At 41.6% G+C, this 19,432-nt stretch overlaps 1 protein-coding gene across 2 annotated transcripts in view; it reads left to right on the top strand.

Annotated features, from left to right (window-relative positions):
• Nucleotides 1-19,432, top strand: part of PALLD (palladin, cytoskeletal associated protein) — a 290,555-nt gene that overhangs the window by 133,887 nt on the left and 137,236 nt on the right. For both annotated transcript variants that reach the window (XM_066573548.1, XM_066573549.1), the window contains 4 exons: nucleotides 3,789-3,930; nucleotides 7,637-7,660; nucleotides 14,630-14,749; nucleotides 17,198-17,546. In XM_066573548.1, coding sequence (XP_066429645.1) covers nucleotides 3,789-3,930; nucleotides 7,637-7,660; nucleotides 14,630-14,749; nucleotides 17,198-17,546 — 635 coding nt within the window. The remainder of the gene's footprint in view (nucleotides 1-3,788; nucleotides 3,931-7,636; nucleotides 7,661-14,629; nucleotides 14,750-17,197; nucleotides 17,547-19,432) is intronic.

The following is a 19,432-nucleotide window of genomic DNA, read 5'->3' as shown; positions in this document are numbered from 1 at the left end:
AAATAACACTGAGCACGTGCCGGCGTGTGGATCACATGGACCAGGACTGACACTGTGACGTCACCCCGGTCCTCATCCCATACAGTCAGTGTGACACTTTTTATGGGCAGTCATTTTATAAGGGAATGTGTGATCACAAAATTACCTATTTTTAAATCATGCTTTTATGTTAAAAACTGGTGCAGTGCTGTTTTCAAATTTTCCATGTCATTATATACATTTAAAGGGGTTGTCCTGCGAAAGCAAGTGGGGTTCAGCACTTCTGTATGGCCATATTAATGCACTTTGTAATATACATCGTGCATTAAATATGAGCCATACAGAAGTTATTCACTTACCTGTTCCGTTGCTAGCGTCCCCGTCTCCATGGTGCCGTCTAATTTCAGCGTCTAATCGCCCGATTAGACGCGCTTGCGCAGTCCGGTCTTCTCCCTGGTGAATGGGGCCGCTCGTGCCGGAGAGCTGGTCCTCATAGCTCCGCCCCGTCACGTGTGCCGATTCCAGCCAATCAGGAGGCTGGAATCAGCAATGGACCGCACAGAGCCCACGGTGCACCATGGGAGAAGACCCGCGGTGCATCGTGGGTGAAGATCCCGGCGGCCATCTTAGTAAGGTAAGGAAGAAGTCGCCGCAGCGCGGGGATTCGGGTAAGTACTAAACGTTTTTTTTTTTAACACATGCATTGGGTTTGTCTCGCGCCGAACGGGGGGCCTATTGAATAAAAAAAAAAAAACCCGTTTCGGCGCGGGACAACCCGTTTAACAAAAAAAAAACCTGATATCTGTCGGTTTTCACTCTGGCTACAAAGCCTAAAACAGTTTGACACTTCTTGTTCTATAGACAAACATTTCAGTAGTCATCTCATGATCATCACAGGCAGAATTACAATGACAGATAACACCTACATATAGATAACACTGGATCCGCTATTCAGAATAGGGGATGGTCACAGCTCACCTCCTCCCCCGTATTGTGCAATGACGACTGCACATGTTGCAGAGCATGTCTGAATCTCTCTCCTATAGAAATCAATGAGTTCCTTCCAATTTATTGTTTCCATGGTCCATGAGGCAGCTGTACGCAATAGGAAGTGTCAAAATGTTATTCAGCTTAGTGGTCAGTGTGAAAGCTGCAAGATATCGAGACTTTGTTTTTTTAAATATAGATCATGGCATGTAAAATAAAAAATCTATTTAATTAAGAAAAAAAGTTAACACAAAAATTTGATTTAAACAATAGGTCATTTTCTGATGACACTTTCCCTTTGTGGTGAATACAGTCCAATGTTGGGTGTAACAAATGCTCAATATTGGGGTAAGGCCAAAAAAGGAGTCAGTTACCAATTACTTGGGTGTTAATCATATAGATCATTGGGAAGTTATATTTTCCCATCCAAGTAACACAAGTGTTTTATTATTTATTACGGATGAGCACAGTCAAGTTTTGCGCTGTGACTCCATGGTTACATTGGCTATTGCATACAGAATATGTTTATTCACCGCAGCATATTCTGTTAGAGGGGTTTTTCCAACAATCTAATATTGCCTTACAGCCATCTTCTACTTTCTGCCTGCTGTTGACCAGGACATGTGATTGCTGCAGCCAATCATTGCCTACAGAAGGTCACTGATGTGGCCAATGATGTGGATAATACAGTATAAACAGCAACTACACAAGTAAAACAATCTGCCCGTCTCTTCTTTTCTACTAATTAGTACCCTTGCGGTATGGAACTTTTTATTATTTAGCATCCAAATAGTAAAAAGATTTACATTAATTGGAACAGTCTTGACACCCAGAAATTAAGGTCAGGACTCAGCCACTCTGAAGCACACATTGTCTTTATTTTGCTGTACATCAGCATTAATCTTGCAGTGTTTTTGGATCATTTGCATGATGAAAGAAAACTTCCTTTCCTGATTGAGGATTTTGGCAGTGTTTGGCAAGTTTTCGTCCAATTCCTGTCTGTAATGTGGATTATTAATCTTAATAAGATTGCTGGTTCCCGTTGCTGAAAAGCATTACCATAAGAGCACTAACTAACACCACGTTTGATGGCATGCATGGTGTTAGCTGGCTGCTGCTCAGTACCTTATTTGTGCAATACATAGATTCAGATCTTATCGGGACATAGTGTAGAATGTTCTGCTGGATCACTACAGTATGCTCAATATGCCTTTCTGCCAACACCTTGCAGGCAAAGCTATAGAATACTGAAAGAATCATGTTTTATACATTTTGGGGAATTTCTTGTAAATTTTGAACCATCATGTCTACAAGGCCTCCGTTGTTAAAGAGTACCTCAATGGCTTATATCTCAGTAACTAAGGTTACATGGAATCTGCACCATTTCTTGCAACTCTTTCAGTACAAGGTAGTGACAGGTTTGCTAATTACAGTGAGATTCCTTCTGTATGTATCTCTGCAGTAGTGAGGAAGAAACTTCCTTTTTATTAGAAGCAGATAGAGAGAAGGGACTACAGGAAATAGCCTTCAATATTTATGAGCTGCAGCTAGCCTGGCCCACCCCACCCTCCTGCCATTGATTGACAGCTGTCTCAATAAGCACACTAATAGGCAGACAGTTATCAATCAGTGGCTGGAGGGTGGGGTGGGTGGAGCTAGCCTGCAGTTTACTTCCTGTAGTCCTTTGTGTCTGGCTACTACTGATAAAATCCAAGTTTCTCCCAAACTACTGCACAGATACATAAATCAGATGTATCACTGTAATCAGTGTGACTGTCACTTTAAGCTGCTCTCAGAGAGGACTGCAAAAAGATGACAGATTCCCTTTAAGTGTGACTTGCAAGGTAATGTATTGCACATGTGTACTTAGCTCTTAATTGTAAGCGATATGAAAACCTTTTTCCCATTTCTAGTGGCAATTGAGTTGCTTTTATACTTAAATGTCTGCTTATGGTTGTATGTATGACATGTGCAGAGTATGTATATCGTATAACTTTGATATATTCCCCCTTTTTTATTTAATATTTCACTTTCTCTTAACAATATGGCGTTTCCCTAAATATCTTTTAATTTATTCGGACACTCCAAGTGTAAACCCTTTGAGTGGTTCCTCTCTCTCTTAAAGGGGTTGTCCCGCGGCAGCAAGTGGGGTTATACACTTCTGTATGGCCATATTAATGCACTTTGTAATGTACATTGTGCATTAATTATGAGCCATACAGAAGTTATAAAAAGTTTTATACTTACCTGCTCCGTTGCTAGCGTCCTCGTTCCCATGGAGCCGACTAATTTTCGCCCTCCGATGGCCAAATTAGCCGCGCTTGCGCAGTCCGGGTCTTCTGCTCTCTTCAATGGAGCCGCTCGTGCAGAATGATGCCGGCTCCGTGTAGCTCCGCCCCGTCACGTGCCGATTCCAGCCAATCAGGAGGCTGGAATCGGCAATGGACCGCACAGAAGAGCTGCGGTCCACGGAGGGAGCAGACCCCGGCGGCCATCTTCAGCAGGTAAGTATGAAGACGCCAGACCGCCGGGATTCAGGTAAGCGCTGAGCGGTTTGTTTTTTTAACCCCTGCATCGGGGTTGTCTCGCGCCGAACGGGGGGGGGGGGGGGTTAAAAAAAAAAAAAAAAAACCGTTTCGGCGCGGGACAACCCCTTTAAGCTACACCTGAGAATTAGACAGAGAACTATATTGAGCTGCTGAATTATTGTGAGATGTTTGACCTTCAACTCTCAGGATGGACCAGAACCCCAAAGCATTTACTAGAAGTAAGCACATCAGATTGCATTGTTTAACATATTATATTTTTCTTTTGAACCCCAGGAGCTTCAGAGCTTGACAACATCTGAAGGTCAAGTTGTGGTCCTGGAGTGCAGAGTAAAGGGCACACCTCCTGTTAATGTCAAATGGTCTAGACAAGGGGCAGAAATCCAGGATTCTCCTGACTTCAGGATTCTACAAAAAAGTAAGACTACAAAAGCTGCGGAACATACTCCAGAAGTAAAACAACATATATATTGAGAGTTCTTATTTTAAAAAAGTGGAATATTGAAATATAAGACCTACCCTGAAAATAAGCTGTAGAAGAAAAAAAAATAAAATAAGTATACATCACCTCTCCCGCGCTGTCCGGGACGCCGTTGCAGCTTCTTCTCTGTCCCTGCACTGTTTCTCTTCATCATCTTCTGGCCGGGGATTCAATCACAACAATTCAGTAAGCACTGGCTATGATTGGCTAAGTGTCAGCCAATCACAGCCAGGGCTGCCAGGAAGCAGGGATTTTTCAATCCCCGGCCAGAAGATGATGAAACATAGACAGTGCCGGGACCCGGGGAGAAGCTTCTGCGGCGTCGGAGAGCGCTTATAAGGTGATGTATTTTTTTTTTTCTGCAGCCAGGGCTTAGATTATAGCTTTGACAGTAGGATTTCCTACTGTCAAAGTTGTATCACACTGCACGACAATCGCGTTTTCGTGTGATGCGATGCAACAGAGAAGAAGGCTCCATAGGGAAACATGGGCTACAAAACCTCACAAGTCACAGGCATATCGCTGGACCTGTGAGGTTTTTGTGTCGCGGTGTTGCATGGTACAAAACATCGTATGTGTGAAGGAACCCATAGAAAAGCATGGGCTTCTCATACATGCTATTTGTAGCATTGTAGCAATGCGACAAAATCGTGCGACTTTGTCGCCCGTGCAAAGGAGGCCTAAATCCCACAGCTGAGCTAAGAGCCAGAAGACAAGTTAACCCTCTCAGTGCTGGATGAAAACAGACAGAGGATCCATAAGCACAGGAATAGCAAAATGATGCTTGCGGCTGCCCAGAACCACAAGAGGGTGGTAGACATGAGTAGCAGACCTTACAGACAGGAGTCAGAATAGTCACTCGATAGAGTAAATATAAGTGATAGTTGTTCCATATAAACACAGCCACCAACCAGGTGACGAGTGAGAATTTTAATGCACCTAAAAAAAGTCTCTGGTTGATTAATTATTGTCTGGTGTAACATAAGTAATTGTTGTCTGTCAGCAAGTAACCAAAACCTTTGCAGGGAGATGTGCGCTTGATCGGCATGCTCCTCCCACCTAACACTTATTGGCTTCTGCCTTTTTTTTGAACATTTTGCCCCCCCCAATTTAAAGCCCGATTGGTTCCCAAAAGCACATAAATTTGTGCGAGTGACTCTCAACTGAACAGTCCCTACTGGTCTTCTAAATACGGCTTGCTACTATGGTCTCTGGCAGGTTTTGGTCTTTGATGATACACTCACTACTACATTCTCTCGCTAGTTTAGTCTTCGACTGAACACTTCATGCTGTGGCCTCTTGCAGCAGCAAGTGTTCAATCAAATACCGCTTGCATGTATTTATATGCATTCAATGGACTCGGCAACCAAGAAGCATGCATTAGAGAAGGGCCGAAATTTCAAATACACACTCACCAAAGAACATCCTGCCCTCTAGTAGTTGGCGAACCATATTGTGGCCCATGTTAATGTTCCTAACAATTGGCACAGTGCAACTGAAATTGAATACCAAGTGAACAACAATCGCTTTGTGTAAAAGCACACAAACAGAAGTTGTTCACACACTTTAGCGACAATTTCAGACTATTCAGATGATAGTTGTAAAGGCACCCTTTGTTAATACTTTACAGACTTTCTCTATGTCTGTATCTTTTTCAAATTGCAACAACACTAGCTTCTTAAGTACAAAACTTTAGTGTTTGTTTGGGTAGCAGGAAAGTGCTAAGCTATTGTTGTCCCCGAGGACTTCATATATCATTTCCATTCACACATTATTATCCTGTATATAGGTACTGAAAGTACAAACTCATCAAGTGCTCATTGTTCGGCTCTCTAATCTCTTTGCTCCTGGAGAGGTTGGGAGGTTACACATTGTATTACAGGTCTCTAAACATGCAGACAGGAAAGAGTTTAACTGTTTGTTATTATAAGCATGCTTTAAGAGTATATTCTCTCTGTGTGCACGCTTGTGAAATATGCTTGATTTCAAAAGGAACTGAATGTACACCAATCTGCATGCAATCTATAGCCTTCACCTGCTAGATGCAATGGTCCTTTTACATTGGCAGATGTTCTGCACCAACTGATGCTTTCACACCAGGCAATGGTTGAGTAAATGAACATTAGTTCTCATATAAAAGGCCCTTAAAGCAACTCTCCGATGCTGGACAAAGAAAGATGGCTGCACCACTTCTCTGACTACCTGTTGCACACTGTACATAGTATGCATTGGTAGTCTAAGATGCTACATGCTACTCTGACTGCCCAGCACTGCTCATATGAGTAACACTGATTAATCAATGCAGGTGTAAAGGTTCTTTTACATGGTCATCTTTCAGATTCCCACAATCCAGCGAGAATCTGAACGTCATTCAGTGTAAATACATGCAGCAACTGAATAACGGGTGAGATGTCGTTCACTTCTCATTCGGCCTTCCGTTTTTGCATGCAGAAAACTGAATGGAGGTGGGCGGGCCAGAACGATCCAGGACCTGCTTCATTTCCATTCAGTCAGCGATGCTCGTTCTTGGGTAAAAGAACAGAAACGATTATTGCTGGGATGTCGGGCAGCTGTTGCCTGGCACATCGTCCCATGTAAAAGCACCCATAGACTAATGATGGAAACTAACGTACACTGTGCATCAGGTTGCCAGAAAAGCTGGTTTCGCCATCTCTGTTTGTCCAAGCTTTAATGCTAGGGACTGGTACAAGTGGTACTGAGATTATATATATGATATTTGTTTGGTACTTTATAGATACAGTGATTCCCACTCAAGACATTTTTTAGGGGACCAAGCAAATTAAACTTCTCAAGAGGGAAACTTATTAGGCAGAGTCCCTCTTAAGACATTTTTAATGGTCATACATAAAATAAAATCTTAAGCAGGAAATGCCCCAAAAGTTTAAGTTAAGATCCACAGTCCTAACTGCTTGTCATTTAGAAGAGGTGGTGATGCTAGTGAGAGTTAATTAGGAGATATTGTCAGAGCAGAGTTAAATTATTGTAATCACGGCACTCCAGGGCAGACCTGGAAGAATGGTTCTAGGTACTCACCAACAGGACCTTCTGCTCCTATTGGTTCACCTGACCTAGAAGGTGAAAGAAGCTCCCGGATTGGTCAAGAGGCTCTGATTGGAGAAAAGTCGTGAATATGAAAGTACTGTAAATACAAAACATAGCAACACCATAAGAAATGCATGTGTTGCTGTGATTATGGATTGCATTGGTAAAATCAAAATTAGTATAAAAAGTTTTATATGGGAAAATTGTCCGCCCAAAACCTACGAAATGATACTTCTTAAGCGAAAACGTTTAGGTGGGAGAAAGAAAAATTACAGTGATGGGCAAAAATTCGGGGCAAAGACAAATCGACTTCTTAGGCGGGAAAACATCTCATGTGGGAACTTCTTAAACGGGAATCTGTGTATATGTGTATGATCTCAGTACCATTTGTACCTGTCCCTAGAGAGAGAGACATGTCCTATATTATGTGGATTTTGCAGAGATAAATTTTGCTATAGGGTTTCTCATCATAGCAGTCATTTCTACATTGAAGCCAACCCTGCCATGCCATTTCATGAAACATATGTATTTTAGTGAATCCTAAAGATTATTTATTCACTTTACTATTTTCATCCAACAGAACCACGCTGTGCATCTGAACCTGGTAAGCCATTAAAAATTTGCACAATTTCACCATATTTATTCCTGTTACCTATATAGCCCCATCATATCCTCTTTTATTGTTTAAAGGGATTCTGTCACCGGTTTCATACTGCCCAAACCACGGGCAACATGAATCCAGGACAGGCATGCCTGTTGGCTTGAGATGAGCGAGCATACTCGATAAGGCAAACTACTTGAGGAAGTAGTGCCTTATTCGAGTACCTGCCCGCTCGTCTCTAAAGAGACGGCAGGGGGCGGGGAGTGGCGGGGGAGAGCGGGGAGGAACGGAGGGGAGAGCTCTCTCTCCCTCTCTCCCCCCAGCTCCCCCCTGCTCACCGCCGCAACTCACCTGTCACCTGTGCCGGCAGCCGAATCTTTAGAGACGAGCGGGCAGGTACTCGAATAAGGCACTACTCGCTCGAGTAGTTTGCCTTATCGAGTATGCTTGCTCATCTCTACTGTTGGCCCCGAGGGGGTTTAAGTCTCAAACACTGCATAAATACCTCAGGTATTATACATGTATAATCTGTGCCATTTTCGTGGAGTAGCACATTGACATCCTGTAAGGACCACACAGCAGTTTCGGTGTAGTTATTTTGCTGCTTTAGGATGTTTGTATTTTATTGAACTATTTTAACCTTTTACTTTTAATAAATAAATAATTTATCAAGACACTTAGGCTGAGTTCACATGGGGCTGCCTCCAAACCCGCACCATTGGGGGAAAGTTTGGAAGCGGGTTTAATCGCAGATTCCTGTGCAGAATTCAACCCCTCATTGAGATGGGATGAGTTCTGCAGCAAAAAAGGCGAGACAATTGACATGTCACGGATTTGAATTCCACAACGCAACGAAGTTTGCGCATGGGTTTTGTGCGGGGTTTTTCCGCAGCAAGTGGATGAGTTTTTCAAAATCTCGTCCACTTTGCTTCTACTATAAATGAAGTGGAATTTCTGCTTGGAAATTCCACGGCAATTCCGCTCCATGTGAACCCAGCCGCAGAGAACCGGCCTCTTCTCACAGTGTTGGATGTGTGGGTACCACACCGTGCCATGCACTCAGAGTCTTGATTATCCTTCTCAAAATTGTGGTGAGCATACTACTATTTTATATCACATCAATCTCTGTCCGGAGTGGGGCTCACAATGTAAATGCTCTATCTTAGACACATACAGGGGTCAATTTCATATGAAGGCAAGCAACCTATCAGTGAGTTTTGGGATTGTGGAAGGAAACTGGAAAATCCAGAGGAAACCCACGAAAACATAGGGGGGAACATACAAACTCCATGCAGATGTTGCCCTTGTTTGGATTCAATATAACTTACATTAAAAGGGATTATTGTTGCACCTAAAGAAGTTATCAGCTTCACAACATATGGGATAACTAGCTGATTTGGGGGGCTTCAAGCAACTGACAACAAGGGGTCCCAAAGGTCTCAGAATGAATGGACCGGCAGTTGAGCATTTGCATAGCCATTCGAATAATTTCAATGGGATTGCTGGAGATAGACAAGCCCTTGAACTCAGCAATCTCCATCAGTGACACTGAAATGAATGGAGCAGTGCTGCGCATGTGTGGCCATCGTTCCATCCATTCATGGACCCTCAGAACCCCTTTTCTCATTGTCGGGAGGAGTTCCAGCAGTCGGACGCCCATCGATCAGCTAGTTATCCCTGCATCCCTTGGATAGGTTATAACTTCTTTTGGTAGAACAACTCCTTTAATTAGTTCAAAGTTATACATAATTTAGAAGGAATTAATATTAATTGTTTGGTTAATTCTTAGATTTATGCATCATACATTTATCATGTGGTTGATTTATATTATTTTATAGATACTATAACATACTACATTGTTCTGTCTGAATGCAGTTTGGAGAGGGGTCTAGTAATACGCATAGTAGCAATGTCTAATTCATTTGTAGAATGTGATTGTTCTCAGTAAGAGAAACCAAGTAATCTTGTAGATATGATACCTTTTAATGGCTAACAAAAATACATGATGTTATAGCGAGCTTTCGACCTAACGCAGGGTTTTGCTTCGGGCTAGAAAAGCTAATTTGTAGCTAATGTTGTTGTCATAGATATATTTAGTCATGCGAATCTCACAATAACAAAACTCAGCAACGAAAGGGATCAGCTCGATAACTAAGGCACGGTTCTTGTACTTCATATTCAGAATCGGTTCTTTGAGACATTTACATGCAGCTAGCATTCATGTTGAAATGCAGCGTAGGTGCTATTAAAATAGGTTGACGCTTTCTCGGTCCCAGATTGGACCATGACCATGAGAGAACCCAAGGGGATCTGGCATGTTGGCAAATTCATACTAACGTGTAAACTAAGTCCAAGTTCAAAATTTAAGACTGCCCATAAAAACCCTTAGAGCTTTTATCTGTCTGCAACAGAATTAGAGCCCTTTTACACAGGCATAGATTCCTGAGTATTACATTATACCACGAACTAACAATAAGTCTATCAAGCCACACCACAACATGGCTGGATAGGCAAAAAGCCATGGCAGTGCTAGGGGCCTTCAGGAGGTCCCAGGCTGTGATGGCACCTTGCGATCTCATCACGCGGGGAACGTTCGTGAACCTTACTGAATATCTTTGAAATCAACTAGACCGTCGAGTAAGGAAATACAAACAGCGTCCATTTTCTTTGAAAGAACTCATCAGATGTTTGCAGGATGAATGGAGGGAAATACTAACTGAAGTGTATTAGACATTAGTAGGAAGTATGCCGTGGAGAATATCTGATATCATTAGGGCCTAAGAACGCCCCAATAACTTTTAACCCATGTAAATACATACTACTTTTGATTCTTACTCAGGTGTCCATATACTTTTGATAGGATAGTGTAGATACCTTACATGGATAGATCTGCTTGTTTTAGAATGAAGGAATTACACACAATGAAGATCATACATTTTTTTTCATGCTACTCATCAAAAAACATGTATGTGTCATACATTAAATATTAGCTGCTCATTCATAAAGCCATGTTATTGTTGCCTTAGGGAGTGATTTCCTCACAGACATAAGTCATAGTTTACAGAACTGTCCTTAGAAGCGTTCCTACACGCCCGCACATACACAGCGCCTGGGGATCCCACATAACAGCAGCATTTTCTCTGGCTAACGTATTCTCCACTCATTCTGTCTAGACAGAAGTCGCACCGTATCCCAGACCGTTTTGTGACTAGTCCAGTTGTTTAAGGCTAACATTTTGGGATATTACCTGATCTGTTCTCTCTTCTGCTTCTTTTGACACAATACTGATGGAACTCTTCAAAGCGGAGGTTGTAGGGGAAACATAATGAATCATTGGCCAGCTGTTACTCCTTTTACCCATTACTCAGCTGTCTAGAAATATGGCCTATCAGATTTCTGCACAGTATTGTCTTCTTAGTGACATGGAAGAAGAAAAGTGGTTTTATTAGATAAACAGGGAAGAACTTTATTATAATGGCTAAACCATATCTGCTTTTATTATTCTGAGCTCTATCATTAGAGAATTACGTCCCCGCAGTAATATGTGTATACAAGTTCACAAGCTTTTCAATTGAAGGCTATAGTATATTTCATTGCAACCCCTTTTGGCCCAAGGACTCAACCAATTTGTTTGACAGGTATGTTCGACAATTGAGATAAAGCAGATAGTGACATTGTTCAGAAAAAACCCCTTACTTCCAGAGACTCTTATGTTCTGTTTATTAATTAATATTGCTTATCCACAATTATTACCATGTGTAATCTATGATCAGCAACTATGGAAACTTTTGGGTTAAGAAGTATTATCAAGAGCTTTTTTGTTAATATCGTATAGACATCTAAGAGCTTTTTCACATTGACCATTTCTCTAAAGACCCTTTTACATGGAGCAGTTATCAACCTGTTTAATGAGCAGCAATCGACAATATAGCATGTCGATCAGGGCTGGTATTTACATGTGGCAGAGGATCGTTGTGTGGGAATGATCATTAATATGAGCTTTTATCCCCATACAGATTGCATTAGTTGGCAACACATCCTCTGCGTCAAAGAGATGTGCTGCTGACAAATAAGTACCTTTATACCTGCAAAAAAAAGCGGATCAATCAACAAACATGCGTTTGCTCGTTTGCTAGCCAATTAGAAAAAAAAATCACAAAAAGAGTAGTACTAAGCAGCAACAAATATTTGGGGACCTTCATTCCTGTAGCTCCTGCCCATTTATTTGACTTGAATTATAAACTCATGTTAGCCAAACTGGGGGTTCACATTGATCGTTTTTTCAAACCTTACCGTTTGGCTTGCCGAGATCATACTTTTCCCACATTCGGCACTTAACTTCTGCTTTTATTTGTGGAAGAGGGAGATTCCAGCACCCACTTGAAATATGGCCTGCTGATTCACCCTAAGGCTGATGGGGGTATTGGCCTCCCAGATTTTTCTCGGTACCATAAAACAGCTGTATGCAGTTGGTCCTGGACCTTTTTCACCAGTGTCTCGAGAAGCTCTGTGTGGAGTTCAAGCATGATTCTGCCCTGTTTTGGGCTCAAGGTCTATTTTAGCTGCCACGGGGTACCTTTAGGCAAAATTTCTTTTCAAACTACTCTCCTAGAAGTCTTGGACAGCTTTTTGGCTCGTTTCCACCTGGTTTTAATTCCAGGTCCACTTACACAGCTTGTAGGTAACCCCTACTCCCCTGTTCTGTTTGAGGCCTACACATGACTTTCAAGACTCACCAACCAATCAAGAATCAAGCACCTGCGGGAAATACTGGGCTCGGGGGCAGCTGGCCGGGGCATGGTTCTAATAATTACAAGTCTGCAGCTATATCCACTCTCTAGAGCCCCTTTCTAGATTCACGTCCTCCTTTTCTTCCTTTGAACAGTTTTTGTCTCCTTTTCGGCTCCAACTCACAAAATTTCCTTGGATTATGGCTTGATGTTCACGCAGTGAATGATACCCTAGGAATCCATCAGGGTTGGGAGAGAAAGTAGGGGCGCACTCTACCAGCAGATATGTGGATCAAAGTCTTTGCATTATTTCAAAGTTTTTCTGTCTCCTGTAAATTGCAGGAATTTAAAGGGGTTTTCCCGCGAAAGCAAGTGGGGGTATACACTTCTGTATGGCCATATTAATGCACTTTGTAATGTACATTGTGCATTAATTATGAGCCATACAGAAGTTATTCACTTACCTGCTCCGTTGCTAGCGTCCCCGTTGCCATGGTGCCGTCTAATTTCAGCGTCTAATCTCCCGATTAGACGCGCTTGCACAGTCCGGTCTTCTCCCTTCTGAATGGGGCCGCTCGTGCTGGAGAGCTGCTCCTCGTAGCTCCGTCACGTGTGCCGATTCCAGCCAATCAGGAGGCTGGAATCAGCAATGGAACGCACAGAGCCCACGGTGCACCATGGGAGAAGACCTGCGGTCCACCGTGGGTGAAGATCCCAGCGGCCATCTTCGCAAGGTAAGTAAGAAGTCACCGGAGCGCGGGGATTCGGGTAAGTACTATCCGTTTTTTTTTTTTTAAACCCCTGCATCAGGTTTGTCTCGCGCCGAACGGGGGGGCTATTGAAAAAAAAAAAAAACGTTTCGGCGCAGGACAACCCCTTTAATGAACTGCTCATCCAATGGTACGCAATGTCGTAACATGATTTTTTTTACGTATCTTGTCTGACACATCTGTTGCCTTTACCTAGTATACAGATTGTCCTCTGCATAGACTATCAGATTGTTTAGATAAGAAACTTGCTAGTTGCAAATCGGAGTTGGTATATTGCCTCTGCTAGGAGGTCTGACATTGACTTATTTCCCATTGAATTATCCCTTATCGGTTTCCTCACACCTTAGAGGTGTTCTCCCTAAAGAGAAACTGTTCGACTCGACCCCTACCTTTCCCCGACCCACATCTATAGGCCTCCTACCCTGGCAGCAACCTATTGTGCACTGATAAAGGGCAAAACGCTAAAACATCTTGCCTGTACATGGTTATCTTTTCCCTTTGTGAAGACTCTGGCTTTGGCTTGTATTCCCAGTCATGTTACAAGGTGTGTTAAAGGTCTGACATTGACTTATAGGGCTACTGCCACCCAACAGGTAGCGCTGCAAGGGCTTTTACCCTCTCCAATTTGCATACTAAATTTCCCAGAGATGCATGCATGGCCTTATAAGCATTCTTAGATGTACTAAGTTATCTCCACAAGGAGAAACTATACCCTTCCCAATCCTTGCTGGTTGCAGGCACGACTCTGTTGAGTCAGCAGTAAGTGATACCACATCTTGACCTTAACACTACTGCAACAGTTTGATAACATGGAGCTCAGCAATCTTAATGGGAAATATTATATGACTTGACCGTAGCTGTGTAGAAAGAGTTCTCCGTGTACTTTATAAAAAGTATAGATGGAAACATTTGGACTAAAGACAAATACATTGCATGGTGCACATAAAGTATACTGCAAGAGCTGAAATACAAGAACCTATTACATTCTGCTGAGCCAATTCCTATTGGGCAGAGAATGACTATCCCAATATTGTCCTGTAATTCAGTGGTTACAAGATTGACTCATAGAGAATAATGAACAGTGGAAAATGCAGCTTGGGCCCGTATACGGTATAAAATGGAGGAAATGAGAATTTAATGTAAGTCAAATTATTTATAGGACTGCTTTGAATCTCAGTGTGCCAGGAAACTTAATTTGAAGACAGAAATGCAATTCATATGTCGGTGAAATCTAAAATAGGGGGGAAATTATTAATGGAAAATGCAGCTGGGTAACCCTGAAATGCATAAATGATTTTGTTGTAGTATGTAAATGGGACAATGTATTTCCTACATAGTCTGACTATTCTGTCTGTTAATATGTATTAGATTGCAAGCTTTGGGCAAGTGATCAGATAGCTCACTGCAGTACAGTAATAGTAAAGGAGTAATTCAACAAAATGGAATTAATATATGCTTTTTGTGTTTTTCAGAGGAGATTTGTACACTGGTGATTGCAGAGACGTTCCCAGAAGATGCTGGTGTGTTCACGTGCACAGCAAGAAATGACTATGGCACAGTGACCTGTAGTGCACAGCTGACAGTGCTGTCTGGTATGCCATTTCAGATATCACTTATAGTTTCCTGATATCCCAGTTATCAGAATTTGTACTACTGTCTCATTTCTCAATGTGCCATTTATCAAGTTCCCTGCTTTATCACCGACTTGGGTTTGTCAAGTACAAAATTAATTAAGTGAAACAAAAGACATTAACTGCCCATCATTGTCTGCCTACTAAACTACTGTGGTGCTATAGGGCCTACCTGGTAATCTGAGCAGAGACCTAAAGTAGATTAAAAAGCTAAAAGTTTGGTACGGTGTTAGCCAGTAGAGCAGAATGTGATTGTTCTCAGAAAGAGAAACCAAGTAATCTTGTAGATATGATACCTTTTAATGTCTAACAAAAAGTTATGAACTCATAGCAAGCTTTCAAACCTACTCGGGGTTCTTCCTCAGGCTTATGGAATAGATCCGAAGAGGCATACATAACTATATATACATATAGATATGAAAAGGCACAGACATGGTGTGATTAATTTGCACTTAACTGAGAACAATCACATTTTACTAAAATAGATTCCTACTCTTATGGGCAGGAAAACTATTGCATGCTTCAGCAATAATCATGCTTACTTTTTTGGCTGCCTTTTTGCTAAGATTCCTAATTAATTTTTTTTTTTGCTTCTAGGGGAGAATATCTACATAATACTGTGTAGTGAGATACCATAGGGTGGTAGACAGCTCCATAGTTCAAAGCTGCATAAATTCTTGAACCATCTCCCAGGCACATGGCTCTGCCTAACTATTCTATCAGGGCATATGTCCTATCAAGGGAAATGGTGTAGGAACTAGCAGCTTCCCTCTGATAACAGCTAATCACCAGGGGTTTCAGCAGCCAGACTCTATGTGAAAGGGGGTTGTCCAGTCTTTCATCTCTATTTCTTAATAACAATGCAGACAGTGAAATTTGTTAAGGGGACACATAATTTAAGCTATAAAGCCACATTCATAACTTATTTTTCATTAATAATTTGAGACAGAAAATCTATGGCAATATTATTCTGATTGCTGTCAGGGGCGTAACTATAGAGGATGCAGGGGATGCGGTTGCACCCGGGCCCAGGAGCCTTGGGGGGCCCATAAGGCCTCTCTTCTCCATATTGGGGGCCAAGTACTATGAAAAAAGCATTATAGTTGGGGGCCCTGTTACAGGTTTTGCATTGGGGCCCAGGAGCTTCAAGTTACGCCTCTGATTGCTGTATATAATGTATGTGTGAGATCATGTATGGGTTTTCAAAGCTCTCCTTTGTTTCAATGTACTCTCTTTAAAACGAAATATAAAAAAAACTAAACTTTTAGTAGTAGCAAAATAATTAAGAAGATGTCTGAAATCTAGAGAATATTTTGACATTGGGTAAAGTTAATGTAAAGTCTGGAGGAGTCAACATGCATGCCGGGTTTGTTTAACTATCAGTATCACATTCTTTAACATCCATCGTGATCTATTTTCTCTAAGCTGGGTTATACTGCCTGATTTCATCCCTACTCAGAAGAACACCCATATAATTTATTATATAGACCGCATTGTAAACTATTTTGCTGAGATGAGGACAGAGAAAAAAGGTTATCTTATTACCCATTATTTATATAATGTCAATATATTCTGAAGTGTTGTAGACACAATATAGTCACTAACGCCAGTCTTATCCCCATTGGGACAATTGACTACCCCTGATTCACATTTGTACACTTGCGGTATATATGAACATGAAAGGGTTTTTGCATAACCTTAGGTTATGTATAGGTCTTATTTATTTGATCTTAGCATTATTATCATTTTCTAGCAATTATTGCTACAATTTAAATTCTTGGTTCAATCTATGTTGGTATATACTTTGTGTAACAACCTCTAGTAGCAGCTCATCTCTCGAGAACAACTCCTTGACCCTTCATTCTCGGACATCTGCATTTGGGGAAGAGTTAAAACACCCCCATACACATTACATGGTCAGTTGGTCCCAGTGAAATTGGTTGGTTTTGGGCAACATTCATCTAATGTGTATGGAAAGGCACTCTAGGTCCTATTGTTCTGTGGCAGCAAAGAGACCTTAGGTTGAGTAGACCTAGTTTAAAGTCCTACAAGAACTGGAAAGGATGGGAACAGCATGTCATCATGGCAAGTAATCTAACTTGTTTCAGATGACAAACAGATGGAGTGGTATAAATATATGAAAAGAGACAATGCAGTAGTACATCAGTAATGTATCCTAAACAGTATGTTATATGTTACAGAATGATAGTCATAAAACAATCGGTCTGTTCCTACGGTTTACCGGCTTTTCTTCTGATATATGGATAGATTACACCAGAGAATGTCTTCTCTTCTGAATATACATGTGATGTATTTATTATTTTATTGCTGGAAGAAGTTCTGGAATGCATTTATGTTATTTCAAGGTGAATCATTTTTTTTTACCTTACTTTTTTCTCTTGTTCATAGCAAATAATGAGCGGACCAGAAGTGATGTGTCAAGTGGAGAGATTAGTGGTTATGATTTCCAGAAACATTCATCCTCTTCTCCAACAGCAGCTAAAAGTAGTGGTCTTGAAATGCCATCAAAGAAAACATTGGAGTTTTTTCAGCCTGGTCATCTAGACTCCAAGCCTAATGTGGAAAAAAGTAATCTGCAACTTAATACCCTGGAGCGGAAAAGTAATGGTGTTCACACTAATATTGGTGTAAATGGTGTAAACGGGAATCAAGAGAGCAAGTACTATACTGTCACATCTCCTACTACATTAGCTTCTCCAACCAAAGAACCACCACCAGTGCCTTCCAAGCCCAAACTGTGAGTACTACCATGTATTTTATTACTGTACCACATTAATGTCTTCTCTAGTCTTCTCTAGTCTTAGTGGTCAATTGTGTTACATTATGTTTGCTTTTATATTGTAGTATTTATTCGTTTCTTGGATTTCTTTGTAGGGCTTTGGTAACATTACGGAATATAATTATTAAATAACATGAGACCATATATGGATTAAACAAAAAGATTATTTATAAATTAACACAATTTACGATAATTACACATGATCATTAAAACAACTAATTTGTATCTATAGTCTGCATAATTGTTTGTACACTGAGTCATAGTTACTGTTTATTACAATCCCTAAACAATAAGTAGATGTTCAATTGTAAAAGCAGTTATTGTGGAAAATGAAAAGATACTGTTGCTTTGTGGCTCCACAGAAAAAGGGGGCATGGCTTAAATGTGACTTTTACGTCAAAAATGTGCCAGGACTGTGTCAGAAGAAAAAAGTTGTAAAACTAAGCCAACTAGCCATTAGACTAGACAATCTAAAGATACACCATATTTATCATCCTGCCGCGGCACTGTCAAAAACTAGCACATTCACTAGAAAAAAAAAATTGATACTTACCTATTCCTCCCCAGGCAATCTTCTCCTGGCTTTTCCAGTCCCCTGGGTCATGTCAGCACAAGCCGTCCGATTCTTCTTTTTCCTCTGATGTAGTGTCCATTTGCTGCATTTCACTCTCTACGGGCAGTGGGCGTTATGTCACTAGCAATGTAGCGTTCACCACCTAGCAGGAAATGCCGAAGCCTCAGTAGCCTGTTTTAGCTTACAAGTGTGGAATATTGCCGTGAGTGCATAGGAACACTCGTGGCGAGACACGACACATGCGCACTTGGGGCAATATTTCACATTTGCTGCCCAGGCTTCGGCTTTTTCTGATAGGTAGTGAACGCTACATCATTAGTTACGTAGCGTACATAGCCCTGCAGGATGTGAAATGCAGCAAATGGATGTTACATCAGAGGAAGTAGAAGAATCGGCCTGCTTGTGGTGACATGACCCAGGGGACTGGAGGGACCAGGAGAAGCTTGGACAGGAGAAGATGTGGTAAGAAAACTGCCTGGGGAGGAATAGGTAAGTGTAGAATTTTTTGCTAACGTCAGAACCCCTTGAAGACTGTCTGAAGACCCATTCACACCAGTCGATGATCACTAAAAAAATCGCTAATCGGCAGTCGCTTTAGCGATAATCGTTGCATCTAAGTGTGCGCCCGTCGTGCGCTTTTTGGGCACTGCTAGCTGATCGTAAAATTCAGTCGCACCTAAAAATCGTCCTTCAGCCTTATCAGCAGTTCTCCACGGGGAGTGCTGATAGCATTGTTTTCCCATAGAGAACAAAGGATCTGAGCTCAGATAATAGCCCTCGGGCTATTAACTGCATTTAGCTAAGGCTTCATTTGCACACTTTATTGCTATTAAGTAGCTGAGTAGCTACTATAAGCAATAAATGTCACAAAACTTTCAATCACCACTGGGAAGTATAAAGCTAGTACCTGGAGGGACTTATTGCTATGTCCGCACAGCACCAGGGCACCGAGCCTCAGCACAGACGCAAGATGGCATTCACGCAAACGCCATAATCACACAAAATGCATACTGAACACCAAAGGTAGGACTGCGTACTGAACTAATGGGCAGACATAACATATCCCTACTATCAGGAGACAACCACCACGTGAAAACCTGCCTGCAAGCAGGGCAATCGTCCCAATAAGAACGATCATGCACTGGAACCTAGGGACCTACCTATCCCTAGATGTCAAACAATCCACAGCAGGACAGGATGCAGCTCACACCAACTCACAAAACAGGATGTTTCACAACTGGTGTCTGTAAATCTACGCAGACACTGAACA

The sequence above is a fragment of the Eleutherodactylus coqui genome, chromosome 7 (genome assembly GCF_035609145.1).
Source record: "Eleutherodactylus coqui strain aEleCoq1 chromosome 7, aEleCoq1.hap1, whole genome shotgun sequence".
Classification (NCBI taxonomy): domain Eukaryota; kingdom Metazoa; phylum Chordata; class Amphibia; order Anura; family Eleutherodactylidae; genus Eleutherodactylus; species Eleutherodactylus coqui.
The sequence above is the reverse complement of the archived record's forward strand: the minus strand, read 5'-3'. Positions and strand labels throughout refer to the sequence as shown.